A 15,180-nucleotide genomic window follows, 5' to 3' on the forward strand; every position below is an offset into this window, starting at 1 on the left:
AAAAAAAGCATGACAACATCAACCCCCACCACACCAAACCCCTACGAACAAGCGACGCCCCGACCCCCACGCACCGCCTCGCACGCGGCGGCCGTGCGGCTCCGGAACCGGCGCCGCGCCTACCTGGCCCGGCACCCGTCGTATCTGACCTCGGCGGACCACGAGCTCGCCGACCCGCTGCTGTACGACTCGCTGGTGCGGCGCTTCCAGACGCCCGCCGAGCGCGAGGCCGACGGCCGCGCCAGGGGCTACGGCCGCGTTCTCGAGACTTCGCTGCTCCGCGGCGAGGCCAAGCTCCAGAGGTTGGCCGAGAGCTACGTCGACGGGCCTGCGCCGCCGCCGGGGTTAGTGGGTGGTAATGGTGGTGGTGCGGCGGCAGAGGCGCCCACGAATGGCGCAGCCGCGGGCACCGAGAATGGCGGCGGCAGGGAGACCAACTTTACCATAACCCAGGATCTGGATCCGGATCCCAAGGACGCCGAGGCCGGCCGTGAACAGTGGTTCGAGTTTTTGCAAGATCGCTTCGTCAGTGGCGGCGACGACGAGTTTGACTACTCAAAGGTGGACGAGAACGAAGAGTATGACGACATCGAGCGACAGGATGCCGAGGATGCATGGTTCGACAATGAGGTGCCACAGTGGCATGATGACGACGATGATGCGAATGGGCCTGCAGCCGGCCGAACGAGACCCCGTGAACTAAAAGGCGAGACGGGAATTCAAGACTTTTGATCCTCAAGCCCCACAAGTAAAGGCTTTTCTACTAGGGAAAATAGAGGTTTACCAACCGGACCGATGCAAAACAAAATCAAAATAAAACGTGCCGCCAAAACGAGATAATGGAATCACATCCTTCTCTTATCGACCATTCCACTAAAATCAAAACCCCGAGCGCCATAACTATGCCATACCTTCTCACAGCCTCATCAAATCGTTCGGGGCGTGGATCACATAGAAATCGGGGGCACCATCTAAGCGACCTCCGACATGGGAGTTGGAACTTCCAGAACGTCTCCGGTGCCATCCATATCCATGTCCGCCGCGTCTTCGTCCTTTTCTGCCACAGGAGTGCCAGCCACTGTCGCAGGCGCCGAAGCCGGTATGTTGGCCGCGACCTTAAGGTCGATAGCAGGGCTCATGCCATCCTTCTCCATCATGGCGGCTAGACGTGCTGCTCTTCCTTCCTTCTTCCGCGGCACAGGCGCCCGTCCGTTTTCCTGGACGTAGAACTGTCGCAGTAACGTAACGGCTTCATCACGGCCCCAGCCTCCCTCGGCCTCATAGCCATTCTCGACATTTCCGCCGTCCCCGTCGTAGTGGCATGAGGGCCCTTGCGGAGGATCAGCTGGCGGCGCGGGATTAATCGCCCATTTCTGGTTCGCCTGCGCGTGCTCTCCCATCTGGTACATCGAACGAGCCGGACCAGGAGACGGAGCCGAGGAGGGAGGTGTCATAACTCCAGTCGAGGATACAGAAGACGATGTGGGTTGCAGATGTTGCTGTTGACCAGCAGATGATCCCGGTTGTTGGGTGGCGTCCGCAGATTCGTCAACGTCAGTATCAATAGTAGTCCTACTACCATCTCGATGAACACGCATGATCCGACCGCCCATAACTCTTCGTGTTGGCAGTGATGGAGTATTCTTGACTGAGGTGGAATTCGTATGGATGCGGAACACGCCACCAGTGCCACCAAACTTGTCATTAACGGCTCCAAAGTAAACCTTCTTGATCTTCAGTTGCCTCAGGAGCGACGCGCACATGACGCATGGCTCGACCGTCACATACAGGGTGCTCTCCTGGACAATAGATGCCGTGACACGAGGCGAAGGGTGCAGCTTCTGGCCGTAGGGGTACAAGTAGCTCTTGGTGACGTCGACAGCGTCCCACTCGCCAGGATCGTCAACCTCGTGCTTGCAGCTGGGATGTGAAGGGGGAGGTGCATCGGGTTTAGTGGCGAAAAGAGAAGAGAGGGCCATGTACTCTGCGTGTCTGGTGCCGTTTCGTGTGATGTTGGTTGCGTTCATGCCTTTGGCAATGACCCGTCCTCTGTAGACCAGAACGCAGCCGACCGGCGTCTCGTTTGTCTTGAGAGCGAGGCGAGCCTATGGTGAGAAGAAAGTCAGCATCGGGAAATAACCCAAGTAGCCTAGTGCAGTTAGGCTGCGTCCGATTTCCACATCTAGACAAACAGAGCAAAACAACTCGATGACTGTGAGCTTATCAAAGTGAGCCCAAGGTGACGTGTATTCTGGGGTCGTACAAAGGTGGCACCAGATCGGCCATGGCCAGCTTGCCGGTACGTCTCGGTGCGACATCGAGACCCTGCAGGGCAGGAAAGAGCAAGAAGAAAGACGTAAAAAAAAGCATGCGTACCATATCCAGAGCCTCTTCAATAAAGCCCTGGTGAAGAGCTCGCTCAGCCTTGCGGGCTGGATCCTCGTCCTCCTCCTCGAGTATTCCAACCGACTTCAGTGGCGCTCCTGCCGGCACGACAGGCACAAGTGGGACGACGGCTGGTTTCAAAGGCGGGAATACGGGTGCGGCGGCGTCCCGTATGGTAAGGTTGGCAACCGCGTGATTGAGTCTGGGGTTGACATTCTCGTTGGTCTGCCGATCCTTGACGCTGTTGGCAGCTGGTCCTCGATTCTCCATCTTTTCTTCTCGGTCCTCATCCAAGAGAGCTTTAGGCTTTGGAATGCGGCGGAAAAAGAGATTGTAGATGGTAATGAAGAAGTTGGCGAATGGACTGAACAGCCAACGGAAGAATTTGGTGAATCGAGACTTTGCTGGCGGGGTGTTCCGATCAGCTCGGGGTGATTTTGGAGGTGGAGACGACGACTTTCTCAGAGCCTGGTGGCCATCTTTTTGATCGAAGCTGGGGACCTCTGGCCTTGACGCTGACGGACGACGCGTGCTAGGGGCCTGGGCGTGACTGCTCCTACTTGCACTCCCACTTGCACTCCCACTCCCACTGTCGCCCTCATTTGTGGAAAGCATCTGCCCGTCACTCCTTCCGCCATCCGCAGAATCAGGTCTGAGCGGCATTTTGAATCCAGCAACGATTTGTTCGTCAGGAATCCAAGCTCTTCCTTCTCTCCTGATACCCTCTCCTGCTCCTCCTTTTAATACCTCCCTCGTACGCACCACCACTTGCTACCTTTTGAGGTTTGTCCTCTTTGTTCCTGACCCTTTTGAGACCCTTCCAATAGCAATTAATGGTTCCAAATATATGAGTATACGGGACGAAAAGTCAAGCGCAAACCATAGGCAAAATCAAACGGCGGCTTTAGGTGAGCAAAGAGAACAAACGGAGATATAAACTCCCAGTACCACTTCCAGTCGGCGCGGAGCAGCTGCACGCACACACGACAGCAAATACGCAATGCCGCTCCCGCACAACCACAAGCATGAAGAAAAAAAGAATGCAAACTCTCCAGAAAACTCCCCCGTTGATGAGTCTCCAGACGCAAGCAAAAAAGGTGACGCGTTGTAGTTTTCCCAGAGGTGAGACTACGGACTACTATATTGGGCCAGGTTTTATTTGCCTCTCACTTTTGTATCACTCAGTCATTTCAACCCGCGCTGCAAGGTTTTTGCATCCGGCCCCATAAATTTTGTGCTCAGTTAGCGCATGCCCACCCGCCTGGCGAGAGAGTTCTTCGCACTTTGATTGGTTGGTTGTTTCTACAGGTTATACTGCCTGGTCTCCACCATGATTGGGCAATTGGTTCCAGGTGACCCTGATTTTCGCGCCTCATTTGTTTGCAACTTTCACTTTCGTCGAGACGGTCACTGATCATTGTTTCCCAGATTGTCACCTTTGGTGCTTGTTTGCACGTATTGGAGTGTATTACAACAATCTCTTCTTATACTGAAGGATCCTGATTGCATCAAGCAACTGGCAGGCAATGCGTCATTAATCGCTAAATACAAACTGCAGCTTGGTCGTCATAATTGATCAAGAAAATGGGAAGAATCCCATGCATAAATTTCCCCACCCAGTCTTCCAGAGAGTCTGATCTTCACGTGGTAATTCATGAGATCCCCGTTGGACCTCAAGAACTCCTAGCCCAGGACACATAGTCCAGCGGGTCGCCGCAAGTGTGTGGATGCGACTTTTCGAACGCTAGATAACAGCAACGATGGCGAAGACTGCGATGGCAAGGCGGGAATCATGTGTCGAAGCACCAGTGGTGAGATCGAGAGGGCGAGCTTCGCTATGCTGCGACTTGTATAGTGCAGATTCTGGAAAATTGCTGCAAACACGAGGACGGCGCCGACGACCAGTAAAAGACTGGATACTGAATCTTGAAGTGACACAGCGGCTGTCCTGGGTTTGCCCAGAGCCATGATCGCGTTCGTGGTTGACGACATCGTTGTGGTCTTTGCCATCTTCGCAACAGGTTTCATGATAGACGAAATTTGAGTCTTCGCCGCCACGGAGCCTTCGATCTTATCCAGTCCACTGGAGCTGACCACGGCATTTTGGGATGTACAAAGTGCATGTGGCGGTGGACAGGACGTCGGTCGTCGATCTTGCGACTGAGCCATGCCAGCCAGGCCAGCGTTGGCCAAAGGCCCTGAGGTCGCCGTGATTGAAGCGTGTTGGTGCACACGTCCACCTTCTGCCCCGGTCTGTTGGGCAGAGTCCTCACAACGACGGTGATGCTTTGCTCCAGGGACTCCCGAAGAATAAGCGACTTGTGCATCCGTGACCGGAGCATAAATCGACATCTCGATCCGATTTTGAAGTTCGGTCTCGGCGATGTGTCTGTTTCTGGACGAAAGCGGAGCGGAGTGTGTCCGGAATTTTCCGGCGGCCCCCATCTGGGCAGCTGCTTCTCCGAGTGTTGTGACGTTGGAGGTTCTCGGAATCTGTTCCGTCGTCGGGACCGTCTTTGATGTTGTCGAGCGAATGTCTAGGCTCGAGCCGCTACTACTGCTACTACCGTACCATGATTTCTTGTCGTGGGGCTGCTAAATGACATGTTAGTTTAGGTAGACTTCTGAGGAGACCGGAGATCCTTACAGTAGTCTGTTGTTGCTCTTGTTGTTGCTGGAGTTGCAGCACAGCCGAGGCCTCAACAACGCGTTGAAGCTGCGTAGAGAGCGATTGGGACTGGCCTGCTGTTGCGATGGTAGTCGAGGAGCGAACGCCGTCCGTAGAGGCGCCGCTTTGCCGAGGTTTGATCCTATCCAGAGGCAGTCCCAGTCCTTGTGGTATGACTCCGGCCCCGCCGGCAAATTCTCCACCGCCGTAACCTGAACCGGCATGACCTGTGCCCCCAAGACCTGAGCCGCCGTGATCAGTCCCTCCGTGGCGGGTCCCTCCATCAGCAGGATTCACGCGAACAGTGGCGGCAGCACTATCTACTAGGTTGTGCCCAATTTCTGGGCCTACGCTAAAGAAGTTGGCAGAAGAAACAGCATGCTGAGAGAGAACAGGAGACAGTGGTGACCGTGCCCTTCCAACAACCCCGGGTGCAGATCTTGTCCTTTCTGGCACGCCAGATTCACGTTGGCGAGGACTCTTTGACTGCTGCAACTCTCCTTCACTGGGCGAGGGGTGCGCCGAGCGCAGCTCCCGAGGCTCCTCGCCGAGCGGGCTCGCAGCCGGCGAGAATAGCGTAAAGTCGACGTAGTTGTCGGCGTGTCCCTCCGACAGGAGGTACGGAAGCTGAGCTGGCTGGTCACCGCCGACATTGACAGCATTTGATGTCATGCAATTCTGCGCCGGGGTGAAATTGGCGTAGTTCCCAGGAACAGGCGACGCCGTGGAAGGAGTGGCCGGGGTGAACAAGGCCTGCTCGTCCATGAGGAAGTTAAAGTCCATGGGGCCCGTGGCATCTGCCCCAAAGTTCAAGAAGTTGTCGATGTCAGTCACGTCAAGGCCGAAGTCGAAATCCAATGACTCCATAAAGTCGTCGGCCGGCTGCACGATTTCCACTGCAGTCCTAGCTTGTGCTGCATCGATGCTGTTCTGAGATGGTGCTGGAGACGGTACGGCGACAGTCCTTGACTTCACCGCCGGCTGAGCCTCGGCGACGGCCGATTTTGAGGGGATATCCCGCTTGTGAGAGGGATCGCAGCGGATCTTCTTCTTTTTGCAGGTTGGGCAAGACTTGAGCAGGCGGATCAAGTGTGCGTGCTCACGGTCCTCTTTTGTCTTGCCTCCCCGTGCCGAATTGGTCACATCTACTCCGTCTTTGGTCAGGATCTGCATGCCCGGCATGCCGGTGAAGTCGTGTGCGAAGGCGCGAGACGCAGTCGAGGCAGACTTCTTGGTGGTCTTTGCCCTGGACTTCGACACGCGGTTCTTGCGCTGGGCGGTCGTTGTCGGCTGCAGAGCAGTTACCGGAGTTGGAGGAGCAGAGGAGACGGGAGTCAGGGTCTCCTGTGCTACAGGGGAGACGTTGAACGAAGAGCCGTAGCCCGAGTCGCCCAGGCTCGAAGCAGGAGAGCCGGTTACCGCAGAAATGTAGTTGAATGGGTTGTTGACCGGGAAAAAGAGATGTGTCTGGTTGGTAAGGGCGTTGTGGGTGAAGAACTCCATGCTGACGATCGCCCGCTTCTCCTGGATCGTGGCGGCCTGGACGACATAAGCGTCGATGAGCTGGTCAAGCTCGGCAGTACCCATAGCAGGCACAAACGACAGAACGGCGCCCGGCGCAGGCTGGAAGACGGTGAACCCCTGAATTGGCATCGCGGCGGAGTTCCAAGCCATGCTGTCGAATTGATGTTGAGTTGTTGGTTGATTGGTATCGGCTGCTCGTATTGGCGATACGCTTATATCACCCTTGCCCCTTTTCTCTTCTTTTTCTCAATTGATTTGACAATTGCTCTCAGGGTTTCAGGAACAGAAAAAATCAATTCGATTCGCCGCACAATCGACCGATATGACCTGCTTGTTTACAGCTCCGAGTCGACTCAAGAAGCAGGCAAGCAGACAGCTTGGACGCCGAGCTACCACGCCGATTCCACTAAACCTTTTGGGAGTGGTGTAAGCTCAATTGGGAACTGCTTGGCTTGTTCCCACCGCAGCTTGTGCTTAATTGACAGGGACGTGTCAAAGCTCGTGTGTATCCTTACGATATACCGAGACCGTGAATTGGTCTCAATGCAATGATGAATGATGATTAACAATGATGGTCAAAGGAGTAAGAAGCCTGGAATCTCAGCAATGCCCTCGAGTGGGAGCCTGGGGGATTATCTTTCCGCGGCAGTCATCACGTCGACCAGCTCTGATGCATGTCCAAAAGTAAGCCCATTCCGTAACAGGTCAAGCCAAGCTGCGCCTCGACCAACCCCAAGTGTCAATGCAACATCAGATACATTCAGAAATGCCTTCTGAGTCACTCGGCCTTTTCTGGCATCCCAGGGTTGCATGTGGGGGAAGCGTGTGGAACTAGGGACATGGCGTTGATCATATCCATGTACCAAAGAGTATAGTTCAATCTATATCCCCATCCGTATCTTGCCCAAAATTTTGACATTGATACTGCTTTCTGCGGTCAGAATAACGCTTTTTTTATTTTTTTTAGGCTTTCATAATTTATTCGGACTGTATCCAACCAAAAAAAAACTCCCATCATTCTGGGCTGGCAATGATCCGGTACGAGAACGGTACCAAGTTCATCTCAACTTTATGTGGGGGGGCTGCGTCTGCCCCACAAACCCAGTCAGCCTGGTGGCTTGGCTATCCACAATGCAGCCTTAGCGTTGGAGTCCTCTTCCCACATCGCTGCAAGTTCGTCAACTCGCTCTCGCTTTTATCATCAGTACGGCGATAGGATAGGCGGTTGATAATGCCGGGGATAGAGCCTCATATTGCAAGTGTGGCCTTTCCCCCCACCCATTTATTGTCTTTCTTAGGCAACGAAGCGGCTGTCTCGAGCCCACTCTTCGCTTGTGGGTACACGGAAAAACATCCGTTGTACCGGGAAGGCAGGATAAAGAGGAACGAATCGGGGGTGGTACTATACCCGTAAGGGATAGGGTATATTCTCCTTCATCTGGTCAGCAAAGTAATATGATCAATTAGTTTACATAGTACATAATGAATTCGCCCGGCAATGACCTTGGCTCGTACCAACCGGGTTATATAATCCCACTGAAGAAGGCACTTGAAAGCAACCATGATTTTGCTATACCTATTAGTTCCCAGGCAGCATATCCACCCAATGGGCCGGCCATGGTTACAAGATGCATAACATCCTTAGCGTATATTAAAGTAGCAAGTCGGTTACCTGGAGCCACCAAGGGAGGAGCAATTATTATTGCGAAAAAAAAACGCTCGACGATTTGCCGAGGAAAGAATTTATATAATTTAGCAAATTATTAGCGGGAGCTCCTTCAACAATCATATATATCTCTCTCTTTTATTTTGTAACTACCCGCTATACATCGCTTACAATCATCTATAGATAAATTTTTGCACATTGCAATTTTACTTATAAAACCTCAGAAACACCACCCAAGCTTTACTGCGCAGGACCAGGCGATGCGCTTCGCGAGTTCGCCGGCGAATTCTTTGGTGTGTCTTTAAAATAGGTCAGCTTGCTCCAATTTGTCCTGATATCGGTTTCCCACTTGTCATTGATGCTCTGCTTGAGTTTGGCAAAGAGCACCTGTCCCTTCGCCGAGGCCGCTGGCTCCGTCGTGACGGACGCCGAGCCGGCGGTCTGTTTGCCAGTCGTCTTTTGCGTCTTTGGCGGCGGCTGCACTTGTTGAACTGTCCCGGACGAGAGGCCGTGTTTGGGAGGAGCCGGCCGTGTAGGCACTTCGGTCGGCGGCAGACCTGCATTGGTTAGAGGAACCGCGGCCTTGGTCTTTGGCGATGGAGGACTGCCCTTGTAGGTCTGCATCCAGAGTTTGATGGACGCTATGGTTCCGTGCTTGTTAGTTATGATTTGACTGTGGTGAGGTTTTGTTCCTTACATAAGCCCTGCTCAAGTCCCGATTTCGCTTGCCTCTTGATTAGTTCGAGAAACTTCACATCGAGTTGCATGCTCGTGTAGACGAACTGTTTGTTATTGATGGTTAGCTGGTGTGGGAGTGGAGACTGGGAAGACCAAGGGCTGCTACTCACTTTGCAGTTTTTCGCTAGATCCTGCTCATTATCCCTCCTTCAACATCGGCACTTGTCAGCATATAATATAGACTCCGTCGTGGACGTGCGGATAAAGAAGTACTCACAGGGCTTTTGTAACCGCGGATACTTGCTTCTTGAAAGATTGAATGGTCTCGGGCATAACCATCTGCACAGAAACATGGAATTAGCGCCATGGGGTAGTTAGGTCAATAGAGTGATATACTTACGTAGTCCATAGCAGCCTTCAGGTCTCTTATGGCGGTAGGGACTCCATCCTCTTGATCGAACTTGTTCTTCATGGTTGCCGACGTCACTGGGTTGACCTTAACAGGAGACCAAAGAGTCTCCTTCTTGGAGTTGGGACCAGAAACAAGACGAGTCATTGTACCCAGCAAGGGCGAACCGGTGCTCGGGAACGCCATTTGCAACCGTTTTGTGTGGTCGTCATTCCAGCATGCAGTCATGGCATCATTGTTCTTAGGGTTTGTTTGGAGAAGTTGTGTTAGTATTTCGCCCAAGAGGCCATGTTTGGAAGCCAACAACTGCCATTCGAGAATGTGCTCTGATGCAAGTCCTTCATCTTTCTTGTTCCTTCCAATCTGAGACGCTGTTTCCAGTAGCGAAATTTTATCGTCCTCTGGGTTTGCAAACCCGTAGACCTTCGGTGCATGATTAATATTCGCAGTTCGAAAGGCCGCTTCTAATTCTGAATCTTCAGGATATTTCAGGTCGATTTTGTGATCTGAAAGGAAGGTAAACGGCGGCTTGTTTCTGCGGAATATATGGGGGGCTATGGCTTGGTCTTTGTCGGCGAGGTCCACGGGGCGGGAGTAGACGGTCGTGATGAGGACGAGGAGGGAAACTGCATTGTAGAGCACTACCATTTTTATTTTATTTTTATTTTATTTTTTTTTTTTTGGAAATAGTGGTTGCTTCCCTTTTGTCTTATGATGATGATGATGATATAAAGAGCAAGAGAAGGATAATTGGGCAATGGTGACAGTGATGGCAATGGTATGAATGATCTGTTGTAGCAAGACTCTGGAATTTCCCAGTGCATCAACGATATATTTATAACATTGCATATAAGGTACTGATCGTTCTAAGCGGATCATAACTACAATTCAGCTGCCTGCCTCGTGAGCAGACATCTTACTCCTCGCCAGGCTCCAAGTAATCCAAAGAACAGCAAGTAGTTATTGCAGCCTATTTCTTTACTGCGTTTGTGGTTTCCCACTATTGAGAACCCCTGGAATTCGAATTCGTATGGGACGGGACGCTAAGAAGTTCTACCAAGCCTGATATGATCCACAAAGCTGACAAGCCTACAGTACACAGCTTGCCAAGTCTCGGTACCTCGAAATCTAGAACACTAGGCAGCTCTGAACGGGCTCTGGCTGCCTAGGATGGGAAAACCCCAGAATTAGCTTGCACTCTAACCCACACAAGACTTTGGCCAAGGCACCCACATTTCACCATCGCTTCTCACCATCTACAATTTCTTCGATAGCGCACAGCAGCGAAACGTCAATCCCAAGACAACTCGACTAAAAAAAAAAAAAAAAAAAAAAAAGACAGTCAGCCTACAAGAGATGATTCTCAAAGATCGCATCGACAGCTGGGAGGTCGACCCTCAAGCAAAGTGCTCGCTTTTTACCACATTGCCAAGCGAAATACGCATGCGCATCTTTTCCCTGGCCCTGCTCGCCGAGTACGAATGGGTGTATACCTTGGGGAAACCGCAAAACCCTCCTCTCCCTCAGAACCCTTTAGAGTACCCAAACTTGATCCTTTGCCCGTTCGACCAGGCCACGGACGAGGATGTCGCCAGCGAATTGGCCGCTGCGCCCGAGATTCCGGAACATGTCGAGGTTTTCCAAGGAGTAACGCCTGGGAGATTGGCTGGTCCTTGTCTACATACTCTCTTCCCTCCGGGCCTGGGTGGGGAATGGTCAAAACCATACCTAACCACCACTCTGCTCGCTACTTGCCGGCGCGTGTACACCGAAGCACACATGCTTATTTACGGCGCCGAAAGATGGTACAGCGACTGGCTGTATATGGAAACAAACACGCACCGGTTCACGTTGATTGGCGATGTCGAACCGCCTACTTTTGAAAGCTACGGATTTGATGTCCCTAGTCCGCAGGAACATGTATGTGAGCCCCAATGCGCCCGCCATTCAACCCACCCGTTTTTCACCGAAGCCACCTGTCGATTCTCTTGCTAACCGTCCAACGCATTTTCTGCAGTGGAGCAAGGAAAGATTTGCATGGGAGACAAACTTCAGTAGCATCCGCTTTGTAGGCAGCCTGAGCTGCTGGGCCGAATTTTTACTGCAGGATCCTGAGCTGGAGCTGAGGCGATTTGCTCATATGCACAACCAGCTTGGCACCGTTCGTCATCTGCGCTATTCCCCCAGCAGCTCCAAGACCTGGGGCTCCCGGCTTTGGTCCGGGTCGGACAGAAACGTGTGTTGGCGCTGGGAACCACTTGTCTTGTCCGACTCTTATTCGGGCTGCGTCCTGAAATCCATTTACAAGACTGCACGCGCTGTGCCGGAAAAAAGGCACAGCAGCACCGACTTGCCTGGTCGTCCGAGTTGGATGCCGCGGACCCCAAATCCTCAGTGTATCTTTTCTGATACATGCTGGGCCAGGGAGTTTGTCAACATGCCGCGAATAGAAAGCTTTACCATGGATTTCAGCCTGCCCGAGGACGTGCGGGAAGTTTTCGACAATATAATGCTCCCGCATATAATTGACACATGGGTAATGCCGCTGAACCCTGCCCACGCCGGCTACCATTACATGTCCGCCCGGGGCAATCCGGTGCGAAAGTTTTCGTGGAGGGGCGCTTTCGACCACTGGAACGATTTTTGTTTGGAGTGCAACCGCAATATGGGATTTGATGCGCCGGTCGATTGGTGCAAATCGCACAAAGCCATCCGCGAAAAGTTCGTCAAAGGCGCCGGGCCTAGGATGTATAGCTGGACCGTTACCTGGACGCCGAGGAAACACGAAGAGGCGGGCGAGTTTGTGTATCCTTATAACGGAGCGATACAGGTGAAGGATGATGATTTGTAAAAACAGAAGAATTGATACGGCGATTTAAGTTTAAAGTGAAAAGAGGGTGGATTTGGAGAGAAAGTGGATATGCAAACGGAGGAAATTGGATTTATATTTTAGCGACGTCAACAAGGAGATTGCGGATCCTCCAGAAGGACGGCTGGGAATGTAAAGAGGATGCCGATTCCCAAGACCCTGAAGCCCCATGGGACAAGGTAGTCACCAAGATAGGCAAAACAAGAGACGTGCGGCTTCATGCATGCACCTTTTGAGCCACCATGTCATCATCTGCTCTGCCAAATGCGCGTAGGGTACGCCACCCCCAACAACAAACAGATCGTCAGGCCATATCTACTTACTTGACAGCACAGACGGATTGTGTTGGTGGACTTTTTGCCGGTTTATGAGACGGGCAGGCCGTGACCCGTCACTGTCCCGATGTCTTTGGTATTGTTCGTTCACTTTTGGATTGAAATATGGTGAATGAAATATGAATTAGATGTGATATTTTTCAATATTGAAAATGAGGCCATATAACTATTTTGAACGTCCTTTTTTGGTGTTTTCCCCGAGAATAATAGCACGGAATTATACTGCACTGTCACTTGCCTGGGCTATGTAGAGATTTAGATGTGCATTTTCAAGACTTTTGGACTATGAGAGACTAGCCTAATGCTATCATGTAAATCCGCTCTTGACGATACCGTGATTGTTTATTTACTCAATGGTCTTTTTCTACGGCTTGCTCAAAACCACCTCTCCTGATCGGTGGCTACCGTCTCTGTATGCGCCAGAGAAGTATACAAAACAGTGTCTGGCGAGACAGCAGCAGCGTGGGGATGGAATGGTCGAAATTTGGTGTCGCGTGACAATGGTAACAAATCTAAACAGTATTCTCACTCAACCAGTTTTATTTCCAGAGTCAAAATTGAAGCCGCATCTTTCACCCAGGCGAGGCTCAATGTCATGAGATAAACTGACAATGACGGGCCGAAAGACTCCCTAACGTAGTTGCGACACAACTTTGCGATCTACAATTACTCCGCTTGGCACCTAGGCAATTATGAATCACTTTGACCTGCACAATATGCATGACAATGCTGATTTTTATGTCGTCTATGTCATTGGCTTTCCTTTACTGTTGATGATAGGGGACACCAGATACTGAAAGGATCAACAATACATGTAGGGATATGGCAGAATAAGATCAAACGTACCCAGGCGCAAGGAAGCAACCCTCCGAAGCTTCAGATAACCTTGGAATCCGACAGCTGGAGCTGGGTCCTAATCCTACGTAGTCATATCATGTGCAGGCCTCGACTCTGCAACGATGGTGGCACTAGAAGTCGTCGCGACAAACGAGAATCTCGAATCAAGTCCTGCCCTTGCTCTCTTGCTCGGTGTATGGCTGGTTATTAGTCATGATGTAACTGCAGAGAAATTCCGCCCAAGGAGGTGGCTTCGTTTGTGCGGAAGAGGTCATTATATGAATAATGTACCTAATGTACCGTAGCCAACCCTGCTCGAAGGACGGTNNNNTGGCAATATAAAACAGAACATAACACGGACCAGAATTTTGGAGTATGTGTCGCATCGACAGAGATATGCCCTATTTTTTTCCTTGTATCCTTATTTTCACTCGACAGGCAAGCAAAAAAGACTGACTTGGCACAAAAATTGGAGCGAGGGTGACAAACAAGAGTTGACGGGAAGCACAACCGAATAAAGGGCGGACGCAAGATGACCATGGAACGTCCTAAAAAGGAAGTGTATAGTCAGACGCTGGGCTACATAGTGCTAAATCACACAAAACCAAAGAAAAACAAGCACAAGCGATAGATGGTGGAGTCAAAAGGTAAAAAGCGTTGGGGGTGTAACAGTTTGAGAATCCATTCGCTTGTTAAGCAGTTGCCACGCCACACCTGCCTGCTTTTCCATTCGGCAACTCTAAGCCGTCTTTTCCTTTTTTTTTATTTTATGAAAATGCAAAAATGGAGGGAATAATAGGACATGAAAGGAATGCAAAGATTGGTGATATCCCATTCGTCAGTCGCAAGCCGCCTGCGCATGCCACAAACCAGAGATATCAGCAGCGCTACTCTTCCCGCATGTATCTCCCCATATGTTACCGTTTCAAAAAAAAAAAAAAAAAATAGTACACATATCACAGTAGCAGAAGTAGATATAAAAACCAAATCATAAGATAACGCCAAGCCCAAGTTACAGACAAAACAAGACAAAAGATTGGCTTCAGGACAGTAGCGGTCAAAACGACTACGGCGGCTCGACGTCACCAGCTCTTTTTGCTGATAGGACAAAGACTCGCAGAGAGACTGTCAGCCTCGGGGTGGACAAAGTAAGCCCAGGTCATGCAGCTCACAACCACTGGCTGAAAAAAAGAATTCCAGAGCGTGCTGACGTATCATGTCTCACCGATCAGCTCCCATGGACACTTGGGTGAATGCATCGTGCAGCTTGTGCTTTGCGGATTGTAAGAAATCGAGGTTAGGCCAAGAACAAAGTCTATCCCCAGTAACGAGTCATAACTTTAGCTGCAATTTTTTGCAATCTATGGATAATGTTAACATAAGGTCGTACATTAAAAGCTGGTTGCCATCTAGGCCCTTCTAGTTTCATGCCACATCGGTTGGTACATTGCTTCTTCGACTCCATCTAATATTTTCTTTTTTCTCCTTTCTCCTTTCTCAATCAAGACATTTCCACTCGTCAATGCCCTTGCCATCTCCTCAGGTGACCACATCATTGGAAAGCAGCCCGACAAGCCATTGCCGCGCCAAGCAGGAGAACATCCAAGATGCTATCCCCCGCTAGCGTGGCTCATGAAACGGGTGGCCTGGAATCTCTCAGCTGCATCCAATGACGGCTCACCGACTAAAAGCGCCACTGACGTGGCTGTCGACCTTGGCCAAATTTCCTGCTCAAAGGGTCTCGACCTTTTTTCTTTTTCATTTTTTCTTCTTTTTCATGCGCATTGGTCTTTCCCCGGTTGCGTGGGA

The 15,180-nt window shown here is 51.2% G+C and overlaps 5 protein-coding genes across 5 annotated transcripts; 2 read left to right on the forward strand and 3 right to left on the reverse strand.

Annotated features, from left to right (window-relative positions):
• Positions 1-9: 9 nt before the first annotated feature.
• Positions 10-732, forward strand: PpBr36_09305 (uncharacterized protein; the record flags this gene model as incomplete). The annotated part of the gene is made up of 1 exon (XM_029896426.1): positions 10-732. The coding sequence occupies one exon, from the start codon at positions 10-12 to the stop codon at positions 730-732; it is 723 nt and encodes a 240-aa protein (XP_029744654.1).
• Positions 733-971: 239 nt separating this feature from the next.
• On the reverse strand, positions 972-3,048 carry PpBr36_09306 (uncharacterized protein; the record flags this gene model as incomplete). The annotated part of the gene is made up of 2 exons (XM_029896427.1): positions 972-2,105; positions 2,377-3,048. 2 exons carry the CDS (start codon positions 3,046-3,048, stop codon positions 972-974), a joined length of 1,806 nt encoding a protein of 601 aa, XP_029744651.1.
• A 1,020-nt stretch (positions 3,049-4,068) lies between these two features.
• Positions 4,069-6,727, reverse strand: PpBr36_09307 (uncharacterized protein; the record flags this gene model as incomplete). Its single annotated transcript, XM_029896428.1, has 2 exons — positions 4,069-4,977; positions 5,033-6,727. The coding sequence occupies 2 exons, from the start codon at positions 6,725-6,727 to the stop codon at positions 4,069-4,071; spliced, it is 2,604 nt and encodes an 867-aa protein (XP_029744652.1).
• A 1,756-nt stretch (positions 6,728-8,483) lies between these two features.
• PpBr36_09308 (uncharacterized protein) lies at positions 8,484-9,978 on the reverse strand (the record flags this gene model as incomplete). The annotated part of the gene is made up of 5 exons (XM_029896429.1): positions 8,484-8,884; positions 8,941-9,025; positions 9,092-9,128; positions 9,199-9,260; positions 9,322-9,978. The coding sequence occupies 5 exons, from the start codon at positions 9,976-9,978 to the stop codon at positions 8,484-8,486; spliced, it is 1,242 nt and encodes a 413-aa protein (XP_029744636.1).
• Positions 9,979-10,686: 708 nt separating this feature from the next.
• Positions 10,687-12,181, forward strand: PpBr36_09309 (uncharacterized protein; the record flags this gene model as incomplete). The annotated part of the gene is made up of 2 exons (XM_029896430.1): positions 10,687-11,250; positions 11,348-12,181. The coding sequence occupies 2 exons, from the start codon at positions 10,687-10,689 to the stop codon at positions 12,179-12,181; spliced, it is 1,398 nt and encodes a 465-aa protein (XP_029744639.1).
• Between the last annotated feature and the right edge of the window lie 2,999 nt (positions 12,182-15,180).

The sequence above is a fragment of the Pyricularia pennisetigena genome, assembly GCF_004337985.1.
Source record: "Pyricularia pennisetigena strain Br36 chromosome 7 map unlocalized Pyricularia_pennisetigena_Br36_Scf_8, whole genome shotgun sequence".
Taxonomy (NCBI): domain Eukaryota; kingdom Fungi; phylum Ascomycota; class Sordariomycetes; order Magnaporthales; family Pyriculariaceae; genus Pyricularia; species Pyricularia pennisetigena.